This window comes from Microcebus murinus, chromosome 22, assembly GCF_040939455.1.
Source record: "Microcebus murinus isolate Inina chromosome 22, M.murinus_Inina_mat1.0, whole genome shotgun sequence".
Lineage (NCBI taxonomy): Eukaryota > Metazoa > Chordata > Mammalia > Primates > Cheirogaleidae > Microcebus > Microcebus murinus.
The window spans coordinates 414,145-437,580 of NC_134125.1; the positions used below are offsets into that span (position 1 = coordinate 414,145).

Consider the following 23,436-nt stretch of genomic DNA (forward strand, 5'->3'; position numbering starts at 1 on the left):
CTTATTTATAAGAGCTATACCTAAAAGCTAAGAACATGGATAAAAGAAAATAATAAAAAATATTAATTCTGGTTGGGTGCAGTGGCTCATGCCTGTAACCCAGCACTTTGGGAGGCCCAGGTGAGTGGATTGCTTGAGGCCAGCAGCTCAAGACAAGCCTGCGCAAAATATCAAGACCCCATCTATAGAAAAAAATAAAAAATTAGCCAGGCACAGTGGTGCATGCTTATAGTCCCAGCTACTCTGGAGACGGAGGTGGCAAGATCACCTGAGCACAGGAGTTCAAAGTTATAGTGAGCTATGATGATGCCACTGCACTCCAGCCTAGGTGATCGAGCGAGACTCTATTTTAAAGGAAGGAAATATAAATTCCCACCAGGCATGGTGGCACGCATTTTTAGTCCCAGCTACTCAGGCTGAGGTGGGAGGATCGCTTGAGCCCAGGGGTTTGAGGTTACAGTGAGCTATGAACATGCCACTGCACTGTAGTCTAGGAGGCAGAGCAAGACGCCATCTCTTTAAGAAAAAGAAAAGAGAAAGAAAATATAAGTTTCAGGCAAATATTGACAAAAAAAGTAAGCTCATGTGGCTATATTAATATCAGAGAAAATAATTTTTAAGCCAGAAGTGTTAGTAAGCACAGGATGGTTATTGTATAATACTGAAAGTCACAACTCACTGGAAATATAATATTAATCTAACAGTATAGCCTCACATTAAATAAAGTAAAAATTTACCAAATTATAAGAAGAATCTACTTCCAATGAGTTTGGAAGATTTTGACACCTTAGTGGATAGACCATGCAAACAAAAAGTGAGTAAAAATATATAAAGCTGGAATGATACAATTAACTCGAGCAAACGTCCTCAAACTGCGGCCCACAGGCCACATGCAGCCCGCCGGGTGTTTTTGGCGCCGCTGCCTGTCCTGCTTAGCAGCTGACTTGTCCCGGGCCCACGGTGCACATGTGTGGAATGTGCACTGCACTCTTCAATGGCCTCCAACGGTCTGAGGGACAGTGAACTGGCCCTGTTTAAAAAGTTTGAGGACCCCTGAACTAGAGTTAGTAGCTAGCCAGATTTAGTGAATAAGTATAATCTTGCAGTCAGTAATTAGAGATACACATTCTTTTCAAGAATGCAGAAGATGGCTGGGCAAGGTGGCTCAAACCTGTAATATCAGCACTCTGGGAGGCCGAGGCGGGAGGATTGCTTGAGGTCAGGAGTTCAAGACCAGCCTGAGCAAGAGCGAGATGGTATCTCTACTAAAAAATAGAAAAATTAGCATGGTGTGGTAGTGTGCACCTGAAGTCCCAGCTACTCGGGAGGCTGAGGCAGGAGGATCTCTTGAGCCCAGGAATTGGAGGTTGCTGTGAGCTCTGATGATACCACTGCCCTCTAGCATGAGTCACAGAGTGAGACTCTGTCTCAAAAAAAAAAAAAAAAAAAAGAATGCAGAAAATGACCATATATATATATATCACAAAGTAAGCTCAAAGTAAGCTGTAATAGATTCTATATAATTTAAAAAGAGACCATGTTTGGCAATTTTTTTTTAGAAATGGTCAATAAACATATATATTAGCTATTTATAATATACTGCCTCGCCAGTGGCCCTAAAACTTAGTAACTTAAATAGTACCTGTGTATTATCTCACACCGCTGGGCTCAGAGTGACTCACAGGCTGCAATTAAGGAATCAGATGGGACCGTGGTCTCACCTGAAGACCCTGCTGTGGTGGCAGCAGGCCGTGGTTCCTTCCTGGCCACTGTCTGGAGGTCGTCCTGGGGTCCCTGTTCCGTGGGGCTCTTCTCAGGACAGCTCGTGGCTTCTTCAGAGAGGGTGCCAGCCAGGCAGGGGTCAGGGTGTTGTATTGCTGACCTCAGAAATGACATCCTGTCGCTTTTGTCATATTCTGTTGGTTGGAGGCACATCACCGGTCCCGCCCACACTCAGGGAGGGAACACCAGCAGGAGGGGTCTCAGGGCCATTTTGGAAGGCCGCCTGCCCAGCTGCAGGATGTTCACCCTCACTGTTAATTAGGAAATGCCACGTGGAATGTTTGATGGTGCATCACACCAGAAACGAGTAGTGGTAACAGCAAACAGCAAAACGTGGGGAGATAGCAACTCACCAGTGCCAGAGGAAAAGGTGATGATCATTCCCTGTGACCCAGGCAACATGAGCAGGATGGTCACTGAGTCACGGTTTGTAAGTTAGAAAACGTAGGAACCAATCACTCCTCATTTGGAAAGTAATGGGTAGGTAAGCTGATGTATTTGTACGATGGGATGTTCTAGAAGTTAACATGGAAGGACCATGTCTACATGTATCCACAGGGGTCAGTCTCAAAAGTGAATGAAAAGGTAAGTTGCAGTAGGATGTATGTCATATGTCACCATTTCAATTAACTCAAAACTTAGAACTATGGCCTGTGTCTGCGGACACATAGGAAAAGCATAAAGATGTGTGTTTCTAGAAGCAGCGTTTATGGGGACAAGATCCTGAGTTTTGAGTCTGCTGGGTCTTTCCAGGTGGTGATGGCCCAGGCCCCAGAGGGCAGTCCCAGGCCCAGCGTTGCCGACATGGAGGACTTCGGCCTCACGAAGCAGCCCCACCCAGCAGTGCCTGTGGCTACAAAGAGGAAGCGGGTCCTTTGGGAGAGCCAAGAGGAGTCTCAGGACCTTGCGCTGACAGTGCCCTGGCAGGAGATCTTGGGGCAGCCGCCTGCCCTGGGGACCACCCAGGTAAGGGGCGGAGCCATGGTGCTGTCTCTCTGAGGGCAGCACCCTGACCCCTGGAGAGAGTGGTGGTGAGAATGCCAACCTCGCACAGAGCTTAGAAAAGTGGGACGTGGAGGAGGACCCTTCCTCACCGCACCCCGGCTGTGTGTGCCGCCCCAGGCTGAGTGGCTGGTCTGGCTCGGGTTCCATAAGAAGAAGTGGCAGCTGCAGGCCCGGCAGCGCCTTGCCCGCAGGAAGAGGCAGCGTCTGGAGCCGGCAGGGGGCGTGCTGAGGCCTGGGGCCATCCGAGACGGGCCTGCCTCAGGGCTGGGGAGCTTCTTGCGAAGAACTGCCCGCAGCGTTTTGGACCTTCCTTGGCAGATTGTGCAGGTGTGGCCCTCAATCCAGGGAAGGGGCCCTTCTGTGGTGGAGGATAAGGACAGGCTGCGGCTTCCTGCCTGTCACAGTCCTGACCCCTGTGCCTGGGGCTTGGTGGAGGCTCCCTGGGAGGCGACCTGGTCCCAGGTTTCAGCATGTCCTGTGACATGATGTGCATCTGCGTTCCTTGTAGATCAGCGAGACCAGCCAGGCCGGCCTCTTCCGGCTGTGGGCCGTCATCGGCAGCGACCTGCACTGCATCAAGCTGAGCATCCCTCGAGTGTTCTACGTGAACCAGCGGGTGGCCAAAGCAGAGGACGGGCCTTCGTACCGCAAGGTGGGAGGCAGCTGGTGCCGCTGGTCACTGCAGCCACCTGCAGGGCAGCGATCCACTTTCTGCCTCTAGATTTGCCTGCCCTGGGCATTTCATATGCATGGAAACACACAGGGTGGTTCTCGTGCTGGACTTCCTCCACGTAGCAGAGTGTGTCGAGGGTCCTGATGCTGCAGCGTGTCCCGCGGGCTCTCGTGTGGTGTCTCGCTGTGAGCTCCCCGGTTAACATGTTGTACATCTCAGTTGGGAAGTGAACTATAGTTTCTTCTTACAAAGCAAGATAGCGCCTGGCACAGTGGCCCATGCCTATAGTGCCAACACTTTGGGGGAGGCTAAGTTGGGAGGACTGCTTGAGGCCAGGAGTTCAAGACCAGCCTAGGCAATAGTGAGACATCATCTCTACTAAAAATTTAAAAATTAGCTGGGCGCTGTGGCATATATCTATAGTCCCAGCTACTCGGGAGGCTGAGGCAGGAGGATGGCTTGTACTGTAGGATTGGAGGCTACAGTGAGCTGTGATCACATTGCACTCTAGCCTGGGCCAAGACCCTGTCTCAAAAAAAAAAGACAAGATGAATGCGTTTCTCTTTAAATTATTTTTAATTTTCAAGGTAGGGCGTGGCTAATTGGTTTTTTTCCTTTCATTTTTTTTCTCTTTTCAAAATAATACCATGAGCCGGGCGCTGTGGCTCACGCCTGTAATCCTAGCTCTTGGGAGGCCGAGGCGGGCGGATTGCTCAAGGTCAGGAGTTCAAAACCAGCCTGAGCAAGAACAAGACCCCGTCTCTACTATAAATAGAAAGAAATTAATTGGCCAATTGATATATATATAAAAAATTAGCCGGGCATGGTGGCGCATGCCTGTAGTCCCAGCTACTCGGGAGGCTGAGGCAGAAGGATCGCTCGAGCCCAGGAGTTTGAGGTTGCTGTGAGCTAGGCTGACGCCATGGCACTCACTCTAGCCTGGACAACAAAGGGAGACTCTGTCTCAAAAAAAAAAATAATAATAATAATACCATGAGAGCCAGACATGGTCACTCACGCCTGTAATCCTAGCACTCTGGGAGGCTAAGGCAGGTGGATCATTTGAGCTCAGGAGTTCAAGACCAGCCTGAGCAAGAGCGAGACCCGTCTCTACTAAAAAGAGAAAAAATTAGCTAGATGTGGTGGTGCGCATCCCAGGTACTTGGGAGGCTGAGGCAGGAGGATCGTTTGAATCCAGGGTTTGGAGGCTACAGTGAGCTACAGCGATTTCACAGCACTCTAACCAGGACAACAGAGTAAGACTCCATCTCAAAAAAAAAAAAGGATATTTTTTGAGTCGTTTCACTTAAAGTTGCAATTTCTAAGAACCTATGGATGGCATTAAGTGAGGGCATACTGTAATTCACACGTGGTTAACTGCAGGTTTTAAATGTATAGTTGGATTGGTTTGACGCATGGGTATGCCTGTGCCACCCAGACACAGCCAGGGGGCGTTCTTGTCCCCTCCCTGCCCTGGAGCCTTGGAGCTCAGTTCTGTATTCCTGTAACTCCAGGCGCATTTGATTTTCTGGAGCTTCACATTCATGGGACCAGTCAGGACAATCACTATTTTTGAGTCCCTGTTAATCTCTGAACACTTGGTTTTTGGCCACTGAGTATGTATGTTGTTGTCAAAGAATATTTAGTAAGAGTTTTTATTTTTTCCAGAAGTATTGTGGAATAATTATTTCCTGTGAATAGTTATGGTATCATATTAACAAACAGCTAGATTTATTTAGCTGTTTCTGTTTTTAATTTTAGGGAGAGTTTGATTTCTTTTTACATTTTGATTTAATTTTACAATTTTATTTATTTATTGAGACAGGGTCTTGCTCTGTTGCTGAGGCTGGAGTGCAGTGGTGTCATCACAGCTCACTGCAGCCTCGAACTCCTGCACTCATGCCATCCTCCTCGACCTCCTGGGTAGCCAGGACGCCTGGCGTGACCCCCTAGTCTGAGGGCTCTTGTCCACATCTCAGAGGCCAAGATTGCTTGCTATTTATTTATTTATTTATTTATTTATTTTTGAGACAGAGTCTCACTCTGTTGCCCGGGCTAGAGTGCCGTGGCATCAGCCTAGCTCACAGCAACCTCAAACTCCTGGGCTGAAGTGATCCTCCTGCCTCAGCCTCCCAAGTAGCTGGGACTACAGGCATGCACCACCATGCCCAGCTAATTTTTCTATATATTTTTAGTTGGGCAATTAATTTCTTTCTATTTTTAGTAGAGACAGAGGTCTCACTCTTGCTCAGGCTGGTCTCAAACTCCTGAGCTCAAACGATCCACTTGCTTCGGCCTCCCAGAGTGCTAGGATTACAGGCGTGAGCCACTGTGCCCAGCCATGGTTGCTTTTTAAAATCAGGTCTAGAGCTTTTAGTTGTAATCATTGGGAGAGGTGGGCTGTGGTGGGTTTACCTGACCGTTGTGGGCACTGGAAGTGCTGGGACCCTGAAGAGCATGCACGCATGTGCGTGTGCATAACAGACATTACCAATTAAGCTGTGTGACGAGATCTCTGCCGCATTGTCACCAGGTAAATCGAGTCCTTCCTCGCTCCAACGTGGTCTACAATCTCTACGAGTACTCAGTGCCGGAAGACATGTACCAAGAACATATCAACGAGATCAATACCGAGCTGTCAGCACCGGACATCGAGGGTGTATATGAGACCCAGGTAGCCGTGTCCCTGCCACGCTCAGCTGGGCGGGTGAAGTGGAGGAAAGGCACCCACACAGGGCGTGGGCCGGGCGGCAGTGACGGCGGACCCTACCCCGTCGGGGAGGGGAGTCTGGGCAGCAGATCTGCTAAAGGTGGCCTGTGGGCAGTGGGCCCTGCCGCTGCTGGGGGGGCCACCTGCAGCACTGGAGCCCCCAGTCAGCCCTCACCCACCACCCCTTCCAGGTCCCATTGTTGTTCCGGGCCCTGGTGCAGCTGGGCTGCGTGTGTGTTGTCAATAAACAGCTGGTCAGACACCTTTCAGGCTGGGAAGCAGACACCTTTGCTCTCGAGCACCTGGAGATGCGTTCTCTGGCCCAGTTCAGCTACCTGGAACCAGGTATGGCACGAGCCGCTGCCCCGACACACGCCCTGCCTCCCCACATCCCAGGTGACAGCTCCTGTCCTTCTGCAGGGAGCATCCGCCACGTCTACCTGTATCACCACTCGCAGGGCCACAAAGCACTCTTCGGGCTCTTCATCCCCTCGCAGCGCAGAGCATCTGTGTTCGTGCTGGACACCGTGAGTCCCTGGGCCCGCTGTGGAGCGCGTTGGGGGCAGGACCTAGGGAAGGAGGACGCTCCCTCCTGTCTTCCTCCTCAAGGGCCTCTGCCCAGCAGCGCCCGTCACCACTGCGGTGGGGACGGAATGGCAGAGTGAGGTCCGCCCCCAGGGGCCCCTGCTCCGTCCCAGGCAGCAGAGGGCTGACGCAGCCTCGTTTGCCTAGGTGCGCAGCAACCAGATGCCCAGCCTCAGCGCCCTGTACTCGACGGAGCACAGCCTCCTGCTGGACAGGGTGGGCCCTGAGCTGCTGCCGCCCTCCAAGCACACATTTGAAGTTCGGGCTGAAACCGACCTGAAGACCATCTGCAGAGCTATGCAGCGCTTCCTGCTCGCCTACAAGGTGCGGGTGGTCTCGGTCTGTACGGGAGCCCCCTCTTCTCGAGGCTTAGGCCCACAAGGTCCTTTCTTCCCTCCTGCCCTGACCCAGGAGGAGCGCCGGGGGCCCACCCTCATTGCCGTGCAGTCCAGCTGGGAGCTGAGGAGGCTGGCCAGTGAGGTCCCCGTCCTGGAGGAATTCCCGCTGGTGCCTATCCGAGTGGCCGACAAGATCAGCTATGGTGTCCTGGACTGGCAACGCCATGGTGCACGCCGCATGATCCGGCACTACCTCAACCTGGACACCTGCCTGTCGCAGGCCTTTGAGATGAGCAGGTGGGCTGCAGAGGGAGCCGTCCTGGGTGCGTAGGGCCTGGGTGGTCCCCGGCTATGCTCCTGGGGGCTGACCTGTGCCCTGCGCAGGTACTTCCACATTCCCATCGGGAACCTGCCAGAGGACATCTCTACCTTTGGCTCCGACCTCTTCTTTGCCCGCCACCTGCAGCGCCACAACCACCTGCTGTGGCTGTCCCCGACGGCCCGCCCCGACCTGGGTGGGAAGGAGGCTGACGACAACCGCCTGGTCATGGAGTTCGACGACCGAGCCAGCGTGGAGATCAATAGCGCAGGCTGTTACTCCACAGGTGAGCGGGCGAGGGGGCGAGCTTGTGCAAGCTGGCCTGGCATGTGCACCCTCGTGACATAGCGTCGAGGCACAAGTGCCCGGCAACGGGCTTGGAGCTTGACCGTGCAGGAGTGCGTCCCGGGGTCCGAGGGCCGGGCAGGGGCTCCATGCCTCAAGGGCCCTTGGGAACCCGAGTGGCCTGGTGGGTTTGGGGAGCGGGTGCTGGCAGGTACGATGCTGGCCAGAGGATGTGTGAGGTGCCCTGACCCCGCCGGGTGGCGCCGCATGTCCTAGGGGTGGTACTGGCCGGGGCTGGGCCCTGAGGGTGGCGGCACTGGAGCGGGTGGGCGCTGGCCGAGCCTGGCGTCTTCCCGTACAGTGTGTGTGGAGCTGGACCTTCAGAACCTGGCCGTCAACACCATCCTCCAGTCCCACCACGTCAACGACATGGAGGGCGCAGACAGCATGGGCATCAGCTTCGACGTGATCCAGCAGGCCTCCCTGGAGGACATGATCACAGGCGGGCAGGCCGTCAGCGCCCCAGCCAGCTACGACGAGACGGCCCTCTGCTCCAACACCTTCAGGTGCGGCCCTCTCCGAGAGCGCCTGGAGCAGTTTTATCCGCTGCGGTCTGAGACAGTGTCCCTCAGGCTTCCCTTAGCCAAGCAGCAACGTTTCCCTCCTTTAGTCCGTTGCCTTTATGGCCTGTGTGTGTGTCCTGTGGCCACCAGCAGCCACTCAGGTGCCACCTCTTACCTCCCTGCAGCCAGAGCCATTTCACACAAAGCCTTCCTAACCCAGGGCCGCATTTCGGGGTGAGCAGAGGCTCATCGGTGGGAATCTGTGGCTGGCTGGACAGAATGAGCCGCAAGTCGTCGGCACTTGGGTGGCAGGACAGGTTTGCTGCAGGGCTGACGGGCCAGTTACACGCAGCACTTGCTGACAGGAGTTCGTGCCAGGAAGTAGGCCGAGCGCCCTCACCTCTGCCTCAGTCCCCGCAGCAGCCCTGCCGGGTGGTGCGGTTATCACCTGTCTTTCAAATGAGGACGCTGAGGTCAGAGGGGCTGCCACTGTGGTTGTAGTATGCCATGAAGGAGCAGAGGGCCGGCTCTCAGAAACAAGTCTGTGATCGCAGAACACGTTCCTCAGCCACAGTGACTTAGTGTGGGGGCAGTGAGGAGGGGAGATGACCGTAATGGAGATCAGGACCCAGCTGCGCAGGGAAAACCTATATCCGGGAGAGCTGGCGGGTCCGGCGTGGCGGCAGCACGTGGGCAGTGGGGACTTCCTGCTCCTGTCTTCCAGGATCCTGAAGAGCATGGTGGTGGGCTGGGTGAAGGAGATCACGCAGTACCACAACATCTACGCAGACAACCAGGTCATGCACTTCTACCGCTGGCTCCGCTCGCCGTCCTCCCTGCTCCACGACCCCGCCCTGCACCGCACGCTCCACAACATGATGAAGAAGCTCTTCCTGCAGTGAGTGTGCCGCCACCCCCAGCGCTGTAGATGTCACCGCAGCTGTGCCCATCCCTGGTCCCCAAACCAGAGAAGTGGCTAGCGAGTACCTCTGGGGCAAACAGGCCGTTTGGGGTTCATGGCACACAACGACTGAAAGGGTCCCAGGAGAGCCCTGGTCGCTGCTGCAGCTTTGCCTGTGCGTCCTCCCTGGGGTTGGAGGATGCGTCATCTTTTGCCCTTGTCTGTACAAATCGTGGGACACTGTGCTTATTGTCATGCAATAAGCTTTTATTGTCATGCAATAACTTTAGTTAATAGTGTCTCATGGAGACCTACGTGTGGATGTGCCACACAAGTGGACATTTAAGCTGTTTTTAGCCTTGTGCTATACAAGTAACATGTCAGTGGGTGGCTGTGTGCACGGGGTCACACACACACGCCTGCAGAGGGCTTCTGGGAGGCCGCAGGCCTATGGGATTCAAAACCAGGCGGGTTGGTGCTGGTCTGGTGGGCATTGCCAGGGCGTCCCTGTGGAGGCTCAGGGCTTGAGGAAGCCTGTCCTCCGGCCCTGCCTTGACACTGTGGCTGGCACCATTCCCAGCTGGGGGTGTGGAGACACTGGCTCGGCGTGGTCGCAATTTGTAATTCTCACAAGGAGTGAAGTCGACTTTTGTCTTCCAGCCCTCCCCAGCTTCACTGGATGGGTCCATTTTTCTAGGGGTCTTAGTGGTTTTTCTCATACCAAGTTTTGTGTGAGCTTTCACTATAGAAAAAGTAGCCGTTTTTCTGTGATGACAACTTGGTCAACTTTTTTCTCAGTCTTTGGTTATCTCTTACCTTTGTGCATGGTGGTTTTACCATGCAGAAATCTGTGCTCTTCTTTGCTTCTGGGTCTGAGTCTATTATGAGGCTTTTCCAAGTATTTCTCCTTATATTTCTCTTTTTTTTTTTTTTTTTTTTTGAGATAGAGTCTTGCTTTGTTGCCCAGGCTAGAGTGAGTCCCGTGGCATCAGCCTAGCTCACAGCAACCTCAAACTCCTGGGCTCAAGGGATCTTTCTGCCTCAGCCTCCTAAGTAGCTGGGACTACAGGCATGCGCCACCATTTTTTTTCTATATATATTAGTTGGCCAATTAATTTCTTTCTATTTATGGTAGAGACGGGGTCTCGCTCTTGGCTCAGGCTGGTTTTGAACTCCTGACCTTGAACGATCCGCCCGCCTCAGCTTCCCAGAGTGCCAGGGTTACAGGCGTGAGCCACTGCGCCCAGCCTATCTCTTGATGCTTTCTCTTTTTTCTACACACCATGGCTTCTCTGCCAGCGATTCTGAACTCACTCCACAGGCTCATCGCTGAGTTCAAGCGCCTAGGGTCATCGGTCGTCTACGCCAACTTCAACCGCATCATCCTCTGCACGAAGAAGCGCCGAATCGAAGACGCCATTGCCTACGTGGAGTACATCACCAGCAGGTGGGGTCGCCAGGGGCTTTGGGAGAGACGCTGAGAGGGCCCCCAAGATGCCAGGTGTCCCTGTGGCTAGACCAGGAGCTCCTGGGGAGCACAGCATTCACCAAGGATGAAGCAGCAACAGCACAAAAAGGTGGTCACGACCATCCAAGTATCAGCAAAGCGCAGGCCACGCTCGGCTGTGCGTGCGTGCTGCTTGAGTTTAGTTAGATAGTTCAGGGAGTGTCTCCCCTTGGTGAGCAAGTTCCACGCGTGTTGATGCGTGAACCTTTCACAGTCATCCATGTTGGCGGTGGAGAGTGGCGTGATTCCAGGTGGTCAGTCTGTGCAAAGCACTCACCTGTCAGAGCTGGGCGTTGTTCTGACTTCCAGGCAGCAACTACCTGCCTGCGTTCCGGCATGTTCTGGGGCTCCCTGGGCTTGGCTGTGATCATACGCTTGATTTTCTCTAAATGTAAACCGAAGACACAACAACAAAAAACTTCAACTCCCAACAAAAAAAAGCTCCCACTGCCAGGGTGGGCACACGCTGGGCAAGAGGGAAGCGCTTTTCCAAGCACAGAAGATCTATGTGGGTGGGGTCTGTGCACGATTACAGGAGCAGCATCAGGGCACTGCAGAAGAGGTTGACGGAAGTTGAGAGTGGGTCTTATCACTAAATATTAATAGTAGGAGGTGCAGCTTAGATGACTTTTATTCCTAATCAGAACATATGCACTGGAGTCCCTTGACCAAAAGACCACTGCTCTTTCCGCAGGCCCGCAGAGTGCCCAACAGGCTTTCTCAGCCTGCAGCCGTGCCTCAGGCAGGGTGGCTGAGGACCCAGGGAAGGGCAGAGTTCTCCCGGGGGCTGTGGGAGGCTCCAGGAGTGGGGGCTTGGACTGTGTTGGGAACTGGGGTGCCATTCTCCCCCTCTGAGCCTGAGCAGTTGGGGGAACAAAGAATATCCTGCAGGAGTCACGGTTTGAGTTATTTAGCTGCATTTTAACAGTTGTCATTTATTTATTTATTTTTGAGACAGACTCTCGCTTTGTTGCCCAGGCTAGAGTGAGTGCCGTGGCGTCAGCCTTGCTCATGGCAACCTCAAACTCCTGAGCTCAAGCAATCCTGCCTCAGCCTCCCGAGAGCTGGGACTACAGGCATGCGCCACCATGCCCGGCTAATTTTTTCTATATATATTAGTTGGCCAATTAATTTCTTTCTATTTATAGTAGAGACAGGGTCTTGCTCAGGCTGGTTTCGAACTCCTGACCTCGAGCAATCCACCCGCCTCGGCCTCCCAGAGTGCTAGATGGCATGAGCCACCTCACCTGGCCATTATTTAGGATTTCCTTCCTCCTTCATTTTTTCATGGCCTCTGTGTGTGGAGGGTTGGATGAATCGTGGGGAGGCCGGTGTGACTGGGAGGTAAGAGTGAACACGGCCTAGAAGGGCCTGGTGGTGGGGAGCAGTGTTGTCGGTCCCCCACGCCCCCCTCCCCAGAGGCTGCAGATGGTCCAAGGCGCTTCATGGCCTGCCCAGGTGCAAAAGCATGTCCAGCTGTCATCTCTGTGGCCCTAGCGCCCGCGTCTTGGCCAGCCCCCTTCGTGCCGTGTGTGTACACTCTCCCCAGGAAGCCCGGGGATGATGTCATCTGAGTGAACCTCTAGGTTCGTTCTTAAGTGGAAAGTAGAGGCCAAGGGAGACTAGTTGGTTCCGTTTAAGCAACTTCTTCCATGCTTCCTCCACAGCATCCATTCTAAGGACATCTTCCACTCCTTGACAATTTCTTTCTCTCGATGCTGGGAGTTTCTTCTCTGGATGGATCCTTCTAACTATGGTGGAATTAAAGGAAAGGTTTCACCCAGTGTTCACTGTGGACAGGTAAGAGCTATGGTCCGCAGTGTCCCTGGCGTGGGCTGGGCCATGCAGCAGCGCACTGCAGACTTCATTTTGCTCCGGTTATTTTATGAGGAGGAGGATCGTGAGCAAACAAACACAGAACCGCCAGCCTGCAAGGGGGCAGGAGGCTGTGGTGGCTCAGAAGGCGCAGCCCGGGTGGGGCTGACGCAGGAGCAGAGCTGGGAGGAGAGAGCAGGTGTCCTGTGAGCGAGAGGGGCCTTGGGGGCAGGGTGGGTCTCACACTGGCAGAGGTGGAGGCAGGGAGGGCCCTGGAGGGCCTCACACTGGCAGAAGTGGAGGCAGGAAGGGCCCTGGTGGGTCTCACACTGGCAGAGGTGGAGGCAGGGAGGGCCCTGGTGGGTCACACTGGCAGAGGTGGAGGCAGGGAGAGCCCTCGAGGGTCTCACACTGGCAGAGGTGGAGCAGGGAGGACCCTCGAGGGTCTCACACTGGCAGAGGTGGAGGCAGGGAGGGCCCTGGAGGGTCTCACACTGGCAGAGGTGGAGGCAGGGAGGGCCCTGGAGGGTCACACTGGCAGAGGTGGAGGCAGGGAGGGCCCTGGAGGGTCACACTGGCAGAGGTGGAGGCAGGGAGGGCCCTGGAGGGTCTCACACTGGCAGAGGTGGAGGCAGGGAGGGCCCTGGTGGGTCACACTGGCAGAGGTGGAGGCAGGGAGGGCCCTGGAGGGTCTCACACTGGCAGAGGTGGAGCAGGGAGGGCCCTGGAGGGTCTCACACTGGCAGAGGTGGAGGCAGGGAGGGCCCTGGTGGGTCACACTGGCAGAGGTGGAGGCAGGGAGGGCCCTGGAGGGTCTCACACTGGCAGAGGTGGAGGCAGGGAGGGCCCTGGTGGGTCACACTGGCAGAGGTGGAGGCAGGGAGGGCCCTGGAGGGTCTCACACTGGCAGAGGTGGAGCAGGGAGGGCCCTGGAGGGTCTCACACTGGCAGAGGTGGAGGCAGGGAGGACCCTGGTGGGTCTCACACTGGCAGAGGTGGAGGCAGGGAGGGCCCTGGAGGGTCTCACACTGGCAGAGGTGGAGGCAGGGAGGACCCTGGTGGGTCTCACACTGGCAGAGGTAGAGGCAGGGAGGGCCCTGGAGGGTCACACTGGCAGAGGTGGAGGCAGGGAGGGCCCTGGTGGGTCTCACACTGGCAGAGGTGGAGGCAAGGAAGGCCCTGGTGGGTCTCACACTGGCAGAGGTGGAGGCAGGGAGGGCCCTGGAGGGTCACACTGGCAGAGGTGGAGGCAGGGAGGGCCCTGGAGGGTCACACTGGCAGAGGTGGAGGCAGGGAGGGCCCTGGGTGGAATATGAGGCAGAGCCCAGGCGTGAGGAGAGGCGGCCATGTGGAGTGTGGGGAGGGAAGCCGTGTCTGGCTGGGAGTTACAGCCTTCGGGAGGTCAGAGGTTGAGATGCGGATGGTCAGCAGATGCGGGAGTGTCAGGGCGCTATTGTGCCCCACACAGGGGTCCTCAGAGGGGACCCGGAGGAGGCCGTGGCAGGCGGAAGAGTCAGAACGAACTCTGTGGGAGGCGGGAAGCTGCTGATAGACGCAATGAGGCCAAGGCTGCCCTGGACGCCCGAGCGATCCTGGCTGGAGTTGGGGTGCAAAACCTGACTGAAGGGGCTCAGAAGAAAGTGGGAGGGAAGAAGTGTCCGCAGTGTGGATGACAATTGAGGAGGGGACAGCACAGTGTAAGGGCAGGCGGCATATTCGTCCTGTCTATGCTAGAGTGAATGGTGCCGTGGCGGGTACGTGGCACCACACGGAGGGACCTGCAGTGAAGCTGGGTCTGCGATAGCACCCGGGCTATCCCAGGAGGAGATTTTTTTTTTTTTAAAAATGGAATCTCACTCTGTTGCCTGGGCTAGAGTGCTGTGGCGTCAGCCTAGCTCACAGCAACCTCCAACTCTTGGGTTCGAGGGATCCTGCTGCTCAGCCTCCCAAGTAGCTGGGACGACAGGCATGCATCACCGTGCCTGTATAATTTTTTTCTGTTTTTAGCTGTTTGGCTAATTTCTTTCTATTTCTAGTAGAAACAGAGTCTCACTCTTGCTCAGGCTGGTCTCGGACTCCTGAGCTCAAGCGGTCCTCCCGCCTCGGCCTCCCAAAGTGCTAGGATTGTAGGCATGAGCCACCACGCCTGGCCAGGAAGAGATTCTTGGGCTCAGAGGGGAGAACTGGTCACTGGGGAAGCTCTGGTTGATTTTCTCTCTTGGGAGTTGGGAGTTGAGCGATTTTAAAGTGAATCCTCCAAAGGAGCAAAATGAGGGTCATGGTCACCCACGTGGGGCACCATGTCCTGGGCCCACTCTCAGGGGCGCAGGAGGCTCAGGGACGGCGGGTGGGCTGTGGACCAGGTCTGAGGAGGCTTCACCCCAGGTGTGTCTCTGTCATAGCAAGACTCCCAGGAAGGTGAGGGCATGGAGGGGGAGCAGGAGAGTGAGGAGGAAGAGGAGGAGAAGGAGGAGGAAGATGTGGAGGAACCCGAGGCTGTGGAGGAGCTCCTGGAGAACAACTGGAACATCCTGCAGTTCTTGCCGCAGGCAGCCTCCTGCCAGAGCTACTTCCTCATGATTGTCTCAGGTGAGCCCAGTGGGGGCAGGCGCTCCCCCCAGCAGCCGCGCCAGGGTTGACCGGGCATTGGTCAGTGAACATGGCTCTGGTGCGACAGTGTCAGTGGTGTGGCAAGAAGGGAGACAGTTGGGAAATCAAGGCAGGGTGGATGTGCAGCGCCCGGGAGCTCTCGAGACCTGGCCTCGCCTTGGCCACTGCTGCCCCGTCCCCTGCCACAGTGCGTCCCCCTGCAGGACGGCTGCCCCTGGGCATGTCAGTGAGGGGTTCCCATTTCTGCTCCCGAGGTCTGTTTCAGTGTCGAGCCACGTTAGCATGTGTGTGCACATGCAGTAACTAAAGATAAACCCTAAAACTCCTGCACCAGCTGCCCACAGGCTGGTCTTAGAGGCCTAACTTCTGGTGCAGGAAATTCCTGTGCCTTGGTTTGGGTCTAGTGTTTGCAAATCAAGTGACGTAGGTTAATAGACAGATGAATCATATAAACACCCTTTGTCATTCAGAGCCATCTGTTAAAGCAGAACAATTAACGACCAGTGTTATAAATCAAACTGTCAACAGATAGACACACACACACACAGCAACAGAGATGGTTCCATTTGTGATTATTTTATATTTTTGCTACTTCTCCTTGAGTCTTTAACATTCTAAGTTCTCTTGTGAAAACTTTTCGAGAAGTTGGCTGATGTCAGGTGTCAGCCTTCCCTTGTGTTGGAGGTCATTTCTTCGCTCCCTGTCGAGTGAGATGGTTAATGCATGTTGCCTTATTCGTATGGTTTTCTCTCTGAGGATGAACTCGGGTGTCAGCAAGTGTCCCTGTTTGTTTCCACTTCTCTAATTGACTTTTGGCTCATCTGAAGGCAGGAAGTAAAATCACTAATAATGACATTTCAGCCAAGCCTGTCTGGTGCTCTGACCAGCTGGGGGGTCCTCTCAGACCCTGGGGCGTCTCCCAGCATCCCTGCCTCTCTCTGCAGCGTACATCGTGGCCGTGTACCACAGCATGAAGGACGGGCTGAGGCGCAGCGCCCCGGGGAGCACCCCCATGAAGAGGAGGGGTGCCAGCCAGTTCTCCCAGGAGGCTGAGGGGGCAGCTGGAGCCCTCCCAGGTGAGCAGCCCCTTTGACACGAGGCCTGTGCCGGGAGCCAGTGGCCTGGCCCTTCTGTGCCAAAGGTAGTCCAGGCAGGCAGGTGGGAGCTCCCCTGCACCAGGGTGGGCGTGAGTCCTTCCCTCAGCGTCCCTGTCTCTTTCTAGGGATGATCACCTTCTCTCAAGATTACGTAGCAAACGAACTCACCCAAAGCTTCTTCACCATCACACAGAAGATTCAAAAGAAAGTCACAGGCTCTCGGAACTCGACCGAGCTCTCTGAGATGTTCCCTCAGCTCCCTGGTTCTCACCTGCTGCTCAATAACCCTGCTCTGGAGTTCATCAAATACGTGTGCAAGGTGAGCATGCTCATGTATGTGCAGGGTGAGGACGGCACGTGTGCAAGACGGAAATCATGCGTGTCTGCAAGCTGAGGGGCAGGTGTAAGTCACTCTACCAGCGTCTACTGTGTCCGTGTCACGTGCAGGCGCCGTTGGGCATTTGGGTTCAGGTGGCAACGAGACAGGACAGGCCCGGCCCTCGAGGAGCCAGTGGGACAGGCAGTTACCCAGCGAAGGGACAGGTTAGTTCAGAGATGCAGGGCTGAGGCCGCAGGGACCAGAGGCAGGAGGAAGAATGTGTAGGTAGAGGAAGCTCAGCTGCAAAGGCCCTAAGGAGGGCGAGCTTGCATCTGCATGTCGGTGAAAGTCATGTCAAGCCCCTGGTGACACAGGCCAGAAGGATGGAGGTGCCGAGTGTCACGGGAGGCCAATGGGCCAGAAGGGGCCCCAGCCCTGACCCCCAGAGACCAGAGGGTGAGATGAGAACTTTCTCGTCTGATGCCTTTCTGGGAGGCAGGGTGAGTCCATCATGGGGATAATGTCACCAGGGAATTGGCAGGCAGTGTCACCCCTCACAGAGCCTGTCACCATCTACCTCGTCACTTAAATGCAGTTTGCCTGGAAGGTTAAGGCCCAGGCGAGGTAACTCCCGAAATCAAGTGACCACCTCTCTTCTGACTGGTGAAGAAATGTTTTTAGTTTGTCATTTTAATTCCTCTGTTGACTTTATTTTACTTATTTTTTTTTGAGACAGAGTCTGGCTCTGTTGCTCAGGCTAGAGTGAGTGCCGTGGCATCAGCCTAGCTCACAGCAACCTCAAACTCCTGGGCTCAAGCCATCCTGCTGCCTCAGCCTCCCGAGTAGCTAGGACTCCAGGCATGCGCCACCATGCCCAACTAATCTTTTTCTATATATTTTTAGTTGGCCAATTAATTTATTTCCATTTTTTAGTAGAGACAGGGTCTCGCTCAGGCTGGTTTCAAACTCCTGACCTTGAGCTATCCGTCCGCCTTGGCCTCCCAGAGTGCTAGGATTTCTGTTGACTTTAAAATGTACAAATTTACTTTTATTAAGTACAATTTATATGCAGTGAAATCCACCCTTTTTAGTGTGCATTTGTGTTTTGACAAGGCCTGTGGCTATGTACCCACTACCACAGTCAAGGTCTAGAACATTCCACCAGGCCCCAGTGCTCCCTCTGCACTTCCCCTGCCCTGACCCCTGGCAGCCACTGGTCTGACCTCTGCCTCTGTTTTTTAAAAGTCACATGCAACAAAACTCACTCTGCGGAGTGCAGTTGGGGGCGGGGGGTAGAAGTGTGGCACCATCACCAAGACTTGGAACAGTCACTACCCAAAAATGTCCCCTCGGCTGCCCCTCCCCCTCCTGCAGTCTGTGGCAGCCACAGGTCCTTTCCCTACATTCTTATCTCTCCTGGGATCTCACACGAGTGGGGTCGTACCGTGTAGCCTTTTGGGTCTGGCTTCCTAGCAGAGCACGTGGGGTCCGTGCCTGTTGCTGCGTGTCAGGCCCTTTCTGGTGCTGAGCAGCGTCCACCGGGGGCAGGAACCGATTAGCGCTTCATTCCCTGCTTGAAGGACATTTGGGTGGTTTTCACTTTTTGGTGGTTAAGAAAGCTGCTATAAATAGTCTACAGGTTTTGTGTGAACATAAATTTCATTTCTCTTAGCTAAAAACCCAGGAGGGGAGTTGCTGGGCTGTGTTGTTAAGTGTCTGTTTACCTTTGTAAGAAGCTACCAGACTGTGTTCTGAAGTGGAAGCACACCTTGCAGTGGTAGTAAGCACCCTCAGCAGGCAGCAGTGTGTGAGTAGCTTCCGGAGGTTCGACACCCTCAGCAGGACTTGGAACTACCAGTGTCCAAACCGTCAGCTGTTCATGTGGTCTTGTCTCGTTACGTCTTTGATTAGCATGTCCCCAATGATGGGGATGTGGAGCATTCTTCGTGGGCTGGTTTGCTCTCCCTGCACCTTCTTTGCTGAAATGTCCAAATCTTTTGCCCATTATTAAGAATTGGATTGTTTTCTTTATATATTTCTGTATTCTGAGACTTCTTTATATATGGGATATAAGTCCTTGATCAGATATGTGGTTTCTAAATATTTTCTCCTAAACTGTAGCTTGACTGCTCAAAATTCTCTTAATAGTATTTTTCAATGAGCAAATTTTTTTTTTTTTTTTTTTTTTTTTTTTTTTTTGAGGCAGAGTCTTACTCTACTGCCCGGGCTAGAGTGCTGTGACATCAGCCTAGCTCACAGCAACCTCAAACTCCTGGGTTCAAACAGTCCTGCTGCCTTAGCCTCCCGAGTAGCTGGGACTACAGGCATGTGCCACCATGCCTGGCTAATTTTTTTTTGTATATATTTTTAGTTGGCCAATTAATTTCTTTCTATTTATAGTAGAGATGGGGTCTCGCTCTTGCTCAGGCTGGTTTTGAACTCCTGACCTTGAGCGATCCACCCGCTTCGGCCTCCCAGAGTGCTAGGATTACAGGCGTGAGCCACCGTGCCCGGCCCAATGAGCAAATTTTAACTTTGATCTAATTTCCCGATTGTTTTTTGTGGGTTGTGCCTTTGGAGTTTTATCTAAGGAACCATTGCTTTAACTAAGGACACAGATTTTCTCTGATGTTTTCGTCAAGTTTTGTGGTTTTAGGTTTTACAGATAGTCTGTGCTCCTTTTTGAAGTAATTTTTGTGCAATGTGCATGTTGTAGCTCATGGTTTGTATTTCTACATAAGGATACCCAATTACAGGCACACCTCCTTGTGCTTCACAGCTACTCCGTTTTCCGTTTTTTTACAAATTGGAGGTTGGTGCCATGGTATGTGATGTCATTTTTCTAGCAGCATGTGCTCATTTTGTGTCTGTCACATTTTGGTAATTCTTGCAATATTTCAGGCTTCTTTTTATTATATCTATTATGGTGATCAGTGATCCTTGATGTTACTATTGTAATTGTTTTGGGGTGCCACAAACTGCACCCATGTAAGATTGCACACTTAATCCATAAATGTGTGTTTGACTGCTCCACTAACTGGCCATTCTCCCATCTCTGCCTCCCTGAGACAATATTGAAATTAGGCCAATTAATAACCCTGTGATGGGTGGGCATGGTGGCTCACACCTGTACTCCTAGCACTCTGGGAGGCCGAGGCGGGCGGATTGCTCAAGGTCAGGAGTTTGAAACCAGCCTGAGCAAGAGTGAGACCCCGTCTCTAAATAGAAATTAATTGGTCAACTGATATACATAAAAAAAAAAATAGCCGGGCATGGTGGCTCATGCCTGTAGTCCCAGCTACTCGGGAGGCTGAGGCAGGAGGATAGCTTGACCCCAAGAGTTTGAGGTTGCTGTGAGCAAGGCTGACGCCACGGCACTCACTCTAGCCCGGGCAACAGAGCAAGATTCTGTCTCAAAAAATAAAATAACCCTGTGATGGCCTCCAAGTGTTCAAGTGAAAGGAAGAATCATGTCTCTCACTTTAAATCAAAAGCTAGAAATAATTAAGCTTAGTGAGAAAGGCATAGTGAAAGTCAAGCTAGGCTGCTCTTGCTCTGATTTTTCTGGAAGATCCTGTGTATGATCAGTGTTTCTTCCTTAAATGTTTAGTAATTTCACCAGTTGAGCTCCTGCTCACGCACGGACCTGCCAATCTGGAGCAGTCAGCTCTCCCCTCTGAACTCTGAAAGCGTTGAGGGAGGGGTGCCATCTAGCTGAGACAGGCAGGGAGGCCCTGGGCTCTCCCTCCTGACAGGGGCTGTGACCCCCGCAGGTGCTGTCCCTGGACACGAACATCACGAACCAGGTGAACAAGCTCAACCGAGACCTGCTGCGCCTGGTGGACGTGGGCGAGTTCTCCGAGGAGGCCCAGTTCAGAGACCCCTGCCGCTCCTACGTGCTCCCCGAGGTCATCTGCCACAGCTGCCATTTCTGCCGAGACCTGGACCTGTGCAAAGACTCCTCCTACGCTCAGGTGGGGCCCTCGGCTGGCAGAGCCAGAATGTCCGGGCATCCAGGTGGTCAGTTTGGTCCCACAGCTCCTGCTTCCTCACCTGGGAGGTTTCACCTGCTGCCCTTGGACTCTTATGTGGACTCAGAGCAGGCACCCACTCAGGCCACTCCACCCCACGTCCCAGGTGTGGTGCAGGCAGAGGCCAGGGCCGTGGCCTAGTGACCTCTCACTCCTCTTGCTCTGCCTAGGACGGGGCCGTCTTGCCTCAGTGGCTCTGCTCCAACTGTCAGGCACCCTACGACTCCTCTGCCATCGAGCTGGCCCTGGTGGAAGCCCTGCAGAAGAAGCTGATGGCCTTCACCCTGCAGGACCTGGTGAGCAGCAGGGCATCTGTGCTCTAGGGACAGCGGGTGTGCGTAGGTCCAATTCCTGCCCGGCATCCCCTGGGGGTACGGTCTCCCATACCACAAGTCCCGTCAGGCACCTGCCGTGGCCTGGACGCTGGCTCTGTGGGAGTCCACGCCAGTGAAGGGACACGGGTGGTCAGTACGGCAGGTGTGAGGAACCAAAGGGGGCCGTAGGAAGGTCTCGCTGAGGAGAGGCTGTGCCTCAGTGCCCTGTGGCCGTCATGGGACAGCAACCCCCGCCCAAGCCTGGCGCGACGGATGCAGCACGTGCAGGGCCTGGGGTGGGATGTCCACGTGAGGAGGGCGTGTTGGCAGGGCTTGGGCGAAGTCATGAGTTTTGTAGCAACTGAGGACCAACAGGCACACAGCAGGAACTTTGGCCTCCTCTCAGCAAGGCGGTGAGGAGGTGGTGGACAGGTCTGGCGGGCGGGTGGACAGGCGCCGACAGGGCTGCTCCCTTTTCAGGTCTGCCTGAAGTGCCGGGGCGTGAAGGAGACCAACATGCCCGTGCACTGCGGCTGCGCAGGGGACTTCGCCCTCACCATCCACACCCAGGTGCGCCCTCCCGTGGGGTGGTCAGCCTCAGCCCTGTCTTGCCACCTCGACCTCCTCTGGGTGGGACGGGTCTCACCGCGCGTTCGTTCCTGCAGGTCTTCATGGAGCAGATTAGGATCTTCCGGAACATCGCCCGGCACTACGGCATGTCCTACCTCCAGGAGACCCTGGAGTGGCTGCTGCAGAAGAACCCTCAGCTGGGCCGGTAGCCAGCCCCGGGCCCTCGGGACACCAGACGTCCACGCCAGGCATTCTCTGCCCAAGAAGCCGTGTCCCTGTGCTCCCAGCAACCAGGCTGCAAGCCATCCCGACTCCTCAAACTCGGGACCACAGCACGGGGAGCTCATGAGGGGGAACTGGCCCCGTCCTCAACAGAGCCGCCTGCTGGCGCCAGTCTCGAGCCGAGAAGCGTCTTGAGGGTCGTGAGGGGTCGCTCAATAAACGTTTCCAAGCCTCTATTGCTTTCTGCACACCACCAGGTGGGGTGGGGCGGGGCGAGACTGTCCTCCCAGTTCTTTCTCCTGACCCCAGGGTCCCCCAAGGGCCTCCTGAGTCCATGGCCCTTTCCAGACCCTGTGCCTGTGGGGACCTGGACTGGTCTGTGGACCCTTCTCCTTTAGAGCAGGCTCCAGAGGGGCGGCCTGTGCCACGTTTAACCACACGTGGCCTCGTCCTTCACTTCCTGGCACAGGACTGGTCGGAAGCAGGAAGAAAAGAGGCAGCAAACAGTATGAAATGCGGGTCCACAAGCTTGAGACCCGGATGACGTAGCCTCACAGGAAGGTGGGACCTCCCCACCCGGGCTCCCCAGGTTCGAGTCACTGGGCTTGAGCTGACCTTAACTCTGTCCTTGCTGGCTAGATACCTGTATCAGCTGCACTTTTGGTTGTTACTTAAAGTTCTCTAGTCATCACTGTATCGGCGCCAGGCGCCCCTGCCTCTGGAAGGGAGACCGGGTGCCACTGGGCCTGTGTTTGGCCCCCAGGTGCCGTTCAGGCCGTCTGCCCGGAGAAACCTGATGCCCACTCGGATGGATGGAGCTCTGCAGTCTCCAGAGTGGAGATCAAATCAAATTAGGGCAAGTTGGGCGGGAGGGGATCCAGCTAGCCGGGCTTCATTCCGGGAAGCGAAGCCAGAGAAGACCCAGGGGAGAGGAGACCAGGCAGCTGGGGACAGCCCCTCGCCCAGCAGCAAGGCCACCCACAGCAGGACCTGGGGTTGCTCGGCGTGGCCCTGGCGCCAGCCTGGGGGTCGGGGCATTTGAGGGGGCAGAGGGCACAGAGAGAGAAACCCAAGCCCCTGGCCTGGTTCCTGAGCACCAGCCTGGGACCCAACTGGAAAAGCCAGTTTCTCTAAAACTAAAGCCGGGCCTCTTCTGAACCCCACACTGAGGGGTCCACCTCAGGGGCCCACGAGGTGGGGTCCCACGCCCCAGGGTGGGGGTTCCGAGTGTGTGCTGCTAAAGTGGATGGAAGTAGGACCTAGCTCCACGCTACCTGTAAGCATAGTTCCAAATTCAGGCTTTTGGGGGGTCTGAGTCTCCCCTTCTCTGCCCTCTGGCTGTTGCTGCCCTGGAGGAGCTTGGTTTCCCATCTGTGCGGTGGGCCGTCACCTGCTGCAGTCACGGCTGAGGTCTGTGCAGCTCAGCACAGCCCCAGACCCGCTCCCTCGCCATGGAGCCAAGTCCCAGGCTCCTGCGGCAGGGCCCACAGCGCCTGGCTGACATCCGAGGACGTGGTAACCAGATTACCCGAGGCCCTGATCCAGTTAGCGTCTCTCCCTCCCCTGCTTACCCTGCCCAGCCCCATGGAGTGTGGACGGGCATTTTGACCTCGGGCCTGCAGAATCTGAGCCTCCATGTTCCTCGGGTGTGACCTTCACAGCCTTCCTCCTCAGAGCCACACCATCCTCCCGAGTTTTCAGAGGAAGGCAGCACAGGTGTGGGGCCCAGGGCAACCCAGCAGGGAGCTGGCAAGTGAGGGGCCCAGGCAGGGATGCTTCCTACGGTCCTG

At 54.8% G+C, this 23,436-nt stretch overlaps 1 protein-coding gene across 1 annotated transcript in view; it reads left to right on the forward strand.

Annotated features, from left to right (window-relative positions):
* Window positions 1-21,880, forward strand: part of POLE (DNA polymerase epsilon, catalytic subunit) — a 53,134-nt gene extending 31,254 nt beyond the window's left edge. The window contains exons 30-49 of the mRNA XM_075996398.1: window positions 2,536-2,748; window positions 2,905-3,114; window positions 3,296-3,439; window positions 5,994-6,134; window positions 6,362-6,515; window positions 6,591-6,697; window positions 6,903-7,079; window positions 7,167-7,390; window positions 7,478-7,698; window positions 8,059-8,263; window positions 8,985-9,158; window positions 10,483-10,608; window positions 12,336-12,468; window positions 14,886-15,072; window positions 16,038-16,169; window positions 16,316-16,509; window positions 20,283-20,483; window positions 20,711-20,836; window positions 21,335-21,424; window positions 21,520-21,880. Coding sequence (XP_075852513.1) covers window positions 2,536-2,748; window positions 2,905-3,114; window positions 3,296-3,439; window positions 5,994-6,134; window positions 6,362-6,515; window positions 6,591-6,697; window positions 6,903-7,079; window positions 7,167-7,390; window positions 7,478-7,698; window positions 8,059-8,263; window positions 8,985-9,158; window positions 10,483-10,608; window positions 12,336-12,468; window positions 14,886-15,072; window positions 16,038-16,169; window positions 16,316-16,509; window positions 20,283-20,483; window positions 20,711-20,836; window positions 21,335-21,424; window positions 21,520-21,633 — 3,273 coding nt within the window. The 3' untranslated portion in view covers window positions 21,634-21,880. The remainder of the gene's footprint in view (window positions 1-2,535; window positions 2,749-2,904; window positions 3,115-3,295; window positions 3,440-5,993; window positions 6,135-6,361; window positions 6,516-6,590; window positions 6,698-6,902; window positions 7,080-7,166; window positions 7,391-7,477; window positions 7,699-8,058; window positions 8,264-8,984; window positions 9,159-10,482; window positions 10,609-12,335; window positions 12,469-14,885; window positions 15,073-16,037; window positions 16,170-16,315; window positions 16,510-20,282; window positions 20,484-20,710; window positions 20,837-21,334; window positions 21,425-21,519) is intronic.
* Window positions 21,881-23,436: the final 1,556 nt, after the last annotated feature.